Genomic DNA, 6,901 nt, shown 5'->3' with positions numbered 1-6,901 from the left:
CCCCCGTGCTCTGCGGGGCCAGGGGGCCGCAGGGGCAGGGGGACGTGGGACAGCCATGGACGCTGGCCCTGGGATGCTGCCCTACTTGGACTCCATGGCCACTATCAGGCCATGTCCCAGCCTGCCGGGCACTCTCGCTGCTGCCATGCCTGTCCCTCTCCAGCATCTCTCGTTGCATTTTGGCCTGATTTCCAGGCATCTCCATGCTGGCAGCCGGAAACCCCAGCGAGGTCTGTGCGGTGTCCGGTCTTCAGGAAGGGAGTCGACTTCTGCCGAAGCCCACAGCGGTGCCCCCTCACTCACCGCACCTGCCACAGGGTGCCTGGGAGGCTGCCTGCCGCCCGCACAGGTGTGCTGGCCGTCCCTGAGCGCCCAGGGCCGCCCCGCGGCGCTGGCCACGCCGAACCTGGTCTTCCCAAAATGCTCAGGGTTTCGCGTGCGGCAAGCTGGACCCCTTCGGTTAGGGTGCGGGGGGTTGTGCCCCAGCCACCGACTGAGCGGTTGAGGAACGCGGCTTGGTTCACTGTTACTACTTGCTGAGCCATGAACTTTGGCTGAAGCACGGTCCGCTTGTGGTAAATGAAACTGTTCCGAGCAGAGGATTTCCTTCCAGCTCCCTGGGGTCGCAGGGCGGTGGGAGCTGACCCATCTTCCCTGCACCCCCAAGCCGGAGGCCCATGTCCCCTTGCTCCCTGGTCCAGGGTCAGCAGAGCACGTGGCGGCCACCTGGGAGGGACGAAGCAGAACCCTTCCCAAGGGCGCACGCGGGGTCGCCTTCCTCCTGAGTGTCAGTGGACTGGAAGGTTTACCTTGCGAGGCCTTCCTCCCCCAGCCTGCAGCATCCAGACACCATCTCGGAGGACTCACGACCTGCAAACCAACACGAATCCTTTCTTTCATGATAATATTAACTCTTCCAGAAAAATCATAAACAGGCACATCAGGTCAGAGGACCGCTACGAGTCTACTTGTAAAGGGGGTGTGTGTTCACGGAGAACGCTGCCCACGAGAGACTCCAGAGGCTGCTGAGAGCCTGGGAGGACTGCGGGGGCCACGGAGACCCGTGCTGGGGACACCACCCCAGCGACAGCCAGGCCTCCCACTCTGGACTCATCCCGCCACCATTCTCTCTACAGGCACCCTGAGGCCACGCGCGTCTCCCCGTGGTTTTCCTGACAAGAGCATTTAGCAGAATCTATAACCGCGAGGAAACAGCCAATACACGTTGAAAGACAGCCTATAAAACCACTGGCCCGGAATCTTCAAAAAGATGGTGTCAGGGGCACCCAGGGTGGCTCAGCGAGTCGAGTGTCCAACTCTTGATTTCGGCTCGGGTCATGATCTCACGGTTCGTGGGTTTGAGCCCCGAGTCAGGCCCTGTGCTGACAGTGTGGAGCCTGCTTGGGATTCTCTCTCTCTCCCTCTGTCTCTGCCCCTCCCCAACTCACTCTCTACTTGTCTTTCATCAAAAAAGATTTTTTGGGGGCGCCTGGGTGGCGCAGTCGGTTAAGCGTCCGACTTCAGCCAGGTCACGATCTCGCGGTCCGTGAGTTCGAGCCCCACGTCAGGCTCTGGGCTGATGGCTCGGAGCCTGGAGCCTGTTTCCGATTCTGTGTCTCCTTCTCTCTCTGCCCCTCCCCCGTTCATGCTCTCTCTCTGTCTCAAAAATAAATAAAAAACGTTGAAAAAAAAATTAAAAAAAAAATTTTTTGAACAATAAAAAGTACGTAAATAAAGAAATAATAAGATGTGGGGGGGGGGAGGGGCGGGAAATGGACACTATTCCAGAATAACTGGGAGACACGAGAGACCACTGCAATGCATAATCCCCATCAGATCCTGGTGCAAACGTTTTAAAAGATTTTAAGTCTATTTTGGGATACGGGGGGAAAATGGAATAAGGACCGTGTGTGAAGTGATCATTCTTAAATCCCCTTGTGTTCAGGTTCTATGGGAGAATGGCGTTGTTCATAGGAGATGCCCATGGAAGTGTCTGGGGCAAATTGTCATATCTGCAGAATTAGTCCATATCATTAATTATTACTGGTGTGGGGAAAGAGAACAAATAGGGCAAAATATTAACAATTCTTGAATCTAGGTGTCTGAGTGTTCATTGTGTTGTCTTGCAATTCTTCCATAAATTTGAAATTTTTTTAGTGTTTTTATTTATTTTTGAGAGAGAGAGAGAGAGACAGAGCATGAGCGGAGGAGGGGCAGAGAGAAGAGGGAGACACACAGTCTGAAGCAGGCTCCAGCCTGTGAGCTGTCTGCCCAGAGCCTGATGCGGGGCTCGAACTTGTGAACCGCAAGATCGTGACCTGAGCGGAAGTCGGACGCTCTACCAACTGAGTCACCCAGACGCCCCAAGTTTTTAATTTATTTTTGAGAGAGAGAGAGAGCATGGGAAGGGGGGGAGGGGGGCAGAGAGAGAGGGAGGCACAGAATCTGAAGCAGCCTCCAGGCAACTAGCTGTCAGCATAGTCCGATGCGTGGCTCGAACCCACGAACCGCAAGATCGTGACCTGAGCGGAAGTCGGACGGTCAACTGAGTCCCCCAGGCACCCCAAATTTTATAATTTTCTAAATAAAAAGTCAAGAGAAGTAGGCACACATACAGGAGACGTTCATGGTCAGGCAACAGAATTACGGGTGATTTTTCTTTGTCTTTTCCTGTATTGACTGGGCCTGCAAGGTACTACTTTTACAGTTGGAAAGTTGTTTTCCATCTTCAAAAGCATTTCACACATTATGAATACTTCTGCCCCAAAATAGGAGAGCCGAGTTTTCTCTAGTTTACAGGTTGAGGAAGGACAAGCAAGGAGCTCCGTGATGAACCCCCAAATGTAACAAAAACTGCACCAGGGTCAGCCCCAGCACCTCCAGGAGATCAGGCTGAGTAGGAGCTCAGGGACACTCTCAGCAGGGTCCGCCCTGACGCCACCTCAGCTCTGAGCCAAGCCTCCCTCCAGGGGGACGCGGGAGGGGGGGGGGGCAGCCCGCGGAGCCCCCGCCCCCAACCCCCCTCCCTCGCCCCTCCTCCCTCTGCGTTGCGGTCCCGCCTCCCGGAGATCCTCCCCAGCAGGTGGTCCCGGAGGCTTCCAAGCCCACCTCCGCTCTCGGCTCTACCCTCCTCCCTCCCCACCTCCCTCCCCTCCCCCGCGGGCCCTGGAGCCAGCTGACCGACAGACAGACGCAGGTGCTCCGGAGGCGGGGCAGCGCCAGCAGCCAAGGAGTTAACGGAGGGTGCTAGCGGGGGCTTGGCGGGGACGCAGGGGTCAGATGACCCTCTGGGATGGGGACGGGCACGCCCGGGCTGCTATTCCGGGGCTCAAATCGTGACCACCTATTTATAGTGCTGGGGGGGGGGAGCCTTGGCCCGCCCCACACGGGCAGCAGCGAGGCTGTCCTGCGGCAATGTCAAGGCGGCCGCGGCGGCGGCGGCGGCGGCGTCACGGCTGCTGCAGGCTGCCGGCACCTGTCACGGCTTCCGGAGGAGACAGAGGGGCCGCAGCCCCGCAGGGACCCCAGCGCCAGCGGGCACTGTGCGAGGCGAGGACGACGTGGCCGGCCAGATGGGCAGCACCATGGAGCCCCCCGGGGGCGGGTACCTGCACCTCGGCGCTGTGACGTCCCCCGTGGGCACGGCCCGCGTACTGCAGCTGGCCTTTGGCTGCACCACCTTCAGCCTGGTGGCCCACCGGGGCGGCTTCGCGGGCGTCCAGGGCACCTTCTGCGTGGCCGCTTGGGGCTTCTGCTTTGCCCTCTCGGGCCTCGTGGTGGCCTGTGAGTTCACCCGGCTCCACAGCTGCCTGCACCTCTCCTGGGGCAACTTCACGGCGGCCTTCGCCATGCTGGCCACGCTGCTGTCGGCCACGGCCGCCGTCATCTACCCGCTGTACTTCACCCGGCTGGAGTGCCCGCCCGAGCCCGCGGGCTGCGCCGCCCGGGACTTCCGCCTGGCAGCCAGCGTCTTCGCCGGGCTCCTCTTCCTGGCCTACGCCGCGGAGGTAGCCCTGACCCGGGCCCGGCCGGGCCAGGTGGCCAGCTACATGGCCACGGTGTCAGGGCTCCTCAAGATCGTCCAGGCCTTCGTGGCCTGCATCATCTTTGGGGCACTGGTCTACGACAGCCGCTACGGGCGCTACGTGGCCACCCAGTGGTGCGTGGCCGTCTACAGCCTGTGCTTCCTGGCCACGGTGGCCGTGGTGGTCCTGAGCGTGACGGGCCACACGGGGGGCCTGGGCTGTCCCTTCGACCGTCTGGTGGTGGTCTACACCTTCCTGGCCGTGCTCCTCTACCTCAGTGCCGCGGTCATCTGGCCCGTCTTCTGTTTCGACCCCAAGTACGGTGAGCCCGGACGGCCCCCTGACTGCCCCAGAGGCGGCTGCTTCTGGGACAGCCAGCTGGTGGTGGCCACCTTCACCTACGTCAACCTGCTCCTCTACGTCGCCGACCTCGCCTACTCCCAGAGGATCCGCTTCGTGCCCCCCCTGTAGCCCTGTGGGCAGCAGTCCACCCACCTGTGCTCCCCAGGGACTCCCGGCACCTCGGGGGGTGGCCCGGATGAACCCAGACCCCCAAGGAGCAGGCTGGAGGGAGGCAGGCAGGACAGGTGCTCCTGGACCTCGGGCAGTGCTCTGCAGCTAGGCTTGGGGAGGAGGGAGGGAAGACAGACGGGCTGGCAGCCCTGAGCAGGACATAGGCGAGGATCCTCCCCGAGATAGCTCCCAGCCCTCTCTGTCTCTTTCTATCTCCATCTCTCTCCCTGTCTCCGTCTCTCCGTTTCCTGGCTTTCCCTGGCTCAGTGCTACCCACTGTGACACAAGAAGCCTTTGAAGTGGGCGCTGTGGTGACCCACTTTAGAGATGGGGACACTGAGGCTAGGATCTTGGAGGCAGCCTCACGTGCACGTCAGCGTCTGGAGCTCACACTCAGGCTGTGTGACCTAAGCAGAGTTGGAAAGGGGACAGTTCCTGCAGGTCTGGGAAGGGGATGGAAAGGAGCCCAGGAGAGGGCCAGAGCTGGACCAGCAGAGGGACAAGGGGACCTGGCTCCTGTAGACTTGAGGGAAGGGTCCCCAGAGCCCTGGAAGGAGGCTGTCTCCGCAGGGCCCTGCTGGGGAGTCAGTGTGCGCCAGCTCAAAGAGAAGGAGCCAGGACTTGGGGCCCCACCTTGCCCACCTCCACGCGGTCATAACAAGGACAAGGGCCACGGTGTGGTCACACAAGGCAGCCTCAGAGGCACCACAGTGAGCACAGAATGCTGGGGGGCGGGGGGCGGGGAGGTGGGTCCCCACCCAGGGAGGGGGTGCCCGCCAGGCGCTCACCATCAGCCCCGGGCATCAGCTTCTGCAGAGCTTGCGGGGGGGGGGGTGCCCAGGGAGGCTAGTCTGGAACCGCTGGGGGAGGGCCCAGCCCCTCGGCCACAGCACCTGGGCCCCGGGTCCCTCCCTGGTACTCCCAGGCCCGTGACCTCCACTCAAGTATCCGCTCACCTGGCCGCTGACCACCAGAGCCCATCGGGACTGTCACCCTCCACGCTCTAGCCAGCTTCTCCTGCTCAAGAGCCCAGACGGGGCCACCCCAGAGTACAGCAGCCCCTTGGCCCAGCGAGGGGTCTAGGGCCTCGAGCAGGAAATAAACGCCAATGTTGACCCGCATCCTGGCTCTGGTTAGCAGTCTCTGCCCAGGGGACAATGGCCAAGGGCACCTCCTGGGCCATCCCTCCAACGTGAGTCGGAAGAAGGGCTGAAACTAGGCTGGACTGAGGGAGGACGTGGCCGGGGGACAGCCTCTTGGGGAAGAAGCAGGCAGTGTCCTCCTCCTCAGTGGGCAGTGGGAGGGGTGAGGGTGCCGCCAAGATCGTCTCCCCCCTCCCGGTGGGGCTCCGGGTCACACCGCCCACACTGCTGCCAGGGGCTGCCAGGGGCACAGCCTGGGGCAGAGGGGCGGCTGTGCCGGGGCAGCCGAGCCCGAGCAGCTTTTAGGCGGGCTTCCCAGGGTTCCCTTGCGCTGGCGCCGGCAGAGTGTGAGACAGACGGCTGACAGGACAGGGGTCCTTCACCTGGAGGGGCGGGTGTTAGGGCTCAACGGGGATCCTCAAAGGGGCCAGGAGCCTCTGTGTCCTGGAGTGTCCTGACGGCCCCCACGGGCTGAGGGAGAGTGAGGGAGAGTGGGGGCTAGATGGTACCCTCTAGGGTACATCTCCGGGTGACAAAGGAACGTGGGGGCCACGTCCTTCCTGGCCCACAGGGAGGCCCGGACACCGACCAGTCTTCCCTCCCTTTCTAGCCACACTTCAGAAATGGTCATCTGTCGCCAACTCCCCAATCTCCTCACTGCCCAGGGGCCTTGTGCCCCCAGGGCACCACCCACCCTCAATTGCAAAGGTCCTGAGAGGGAGACAGAGGCGGGGAGGGATCCAGGACTCAGCATAAGCATGGCGGGGTCCCCCAGGAGGAGCCTTGGGATGTTCTCCCAAGAGTCGCCCCTGGGGCAAGAGGACTTTCTCATTTTGGAGGAGGGAGTTATTTGTTTTTACCACTTGAAAAACAGTACTTTCCAAAGGAGGGGGTTCTGTCCTTTGATTATACAGTCAGGCAAAACTCAGCGGGACTGCTGGGTTTTCTGTGTATGGGTTTGAGTCTGGGCCACCCCCAGACAGTCCACGGGGCACAAGAGGAGTGGGTTCAAGGGGCAGATGTCGGTGGGCGGGAGTCAGGGTCACATGGGTCCTGAGGTAGGGGTTCCGAGGGGTCAGAGGTGTGGTGGGCATGGAGCCTGGGGGCGCCGACTGGGGAAGGGTTCCTTACGACGGCCCCTCCCTCAGAGGGTGAGGGCTAAATGCCCAGATGCAGGCGTGCGGAGGAGGCCAGGAAGTCCACCTCGCACACACGGTCAGC

General features: G+C 61.5%; 1 protein-coding gene across 1 annotated transcript; it reads left to right on the top strand.

Annotated features, from left to right (window-relative positions):
- Positions 1 to 3,363: 3,363 nt before the first annotated feature.
- On the top strand, positions 3,364 to 5,659 carry MYADML2 (myeloid associated differentiation marker like 2). Its single transcript, XM_006940673.3, has one exon. It carries the CDS (start codon positions 3,573 to 3,575, stop codon positions 4,494 to 4,496), a length of 924 nt encoding a protein of 307 aa, XP_006940735.1. The 5' UTR covers positions 3,364 to 3,572; the 3' UTR covers positions 4,497 to 5,659.
- The last annotated feature ends 1,242 nt before the right edge of the window (positions 5,660 to 6,901 follow it).

The sequence above is a fragment of the Felis catus genome, chromosome E1 (assembly GCF_018350175.1).
Source record: "Felis catus isolate Fca126 chromosome E1, F.catus_Fca126_mat1.0, whole genome shotgun sequence".
Taxonomy (NCBI): domain Eukaryota; kingdom Metazoa; phylum Chordata; class Mammalia; order Carnivora; family Felidae; genus Felis; species Felis catus.
Note: the sequence above shows the minus strand (reverse complement) of the source record. Positions and strands in the feature narration are given on the sequence as shown.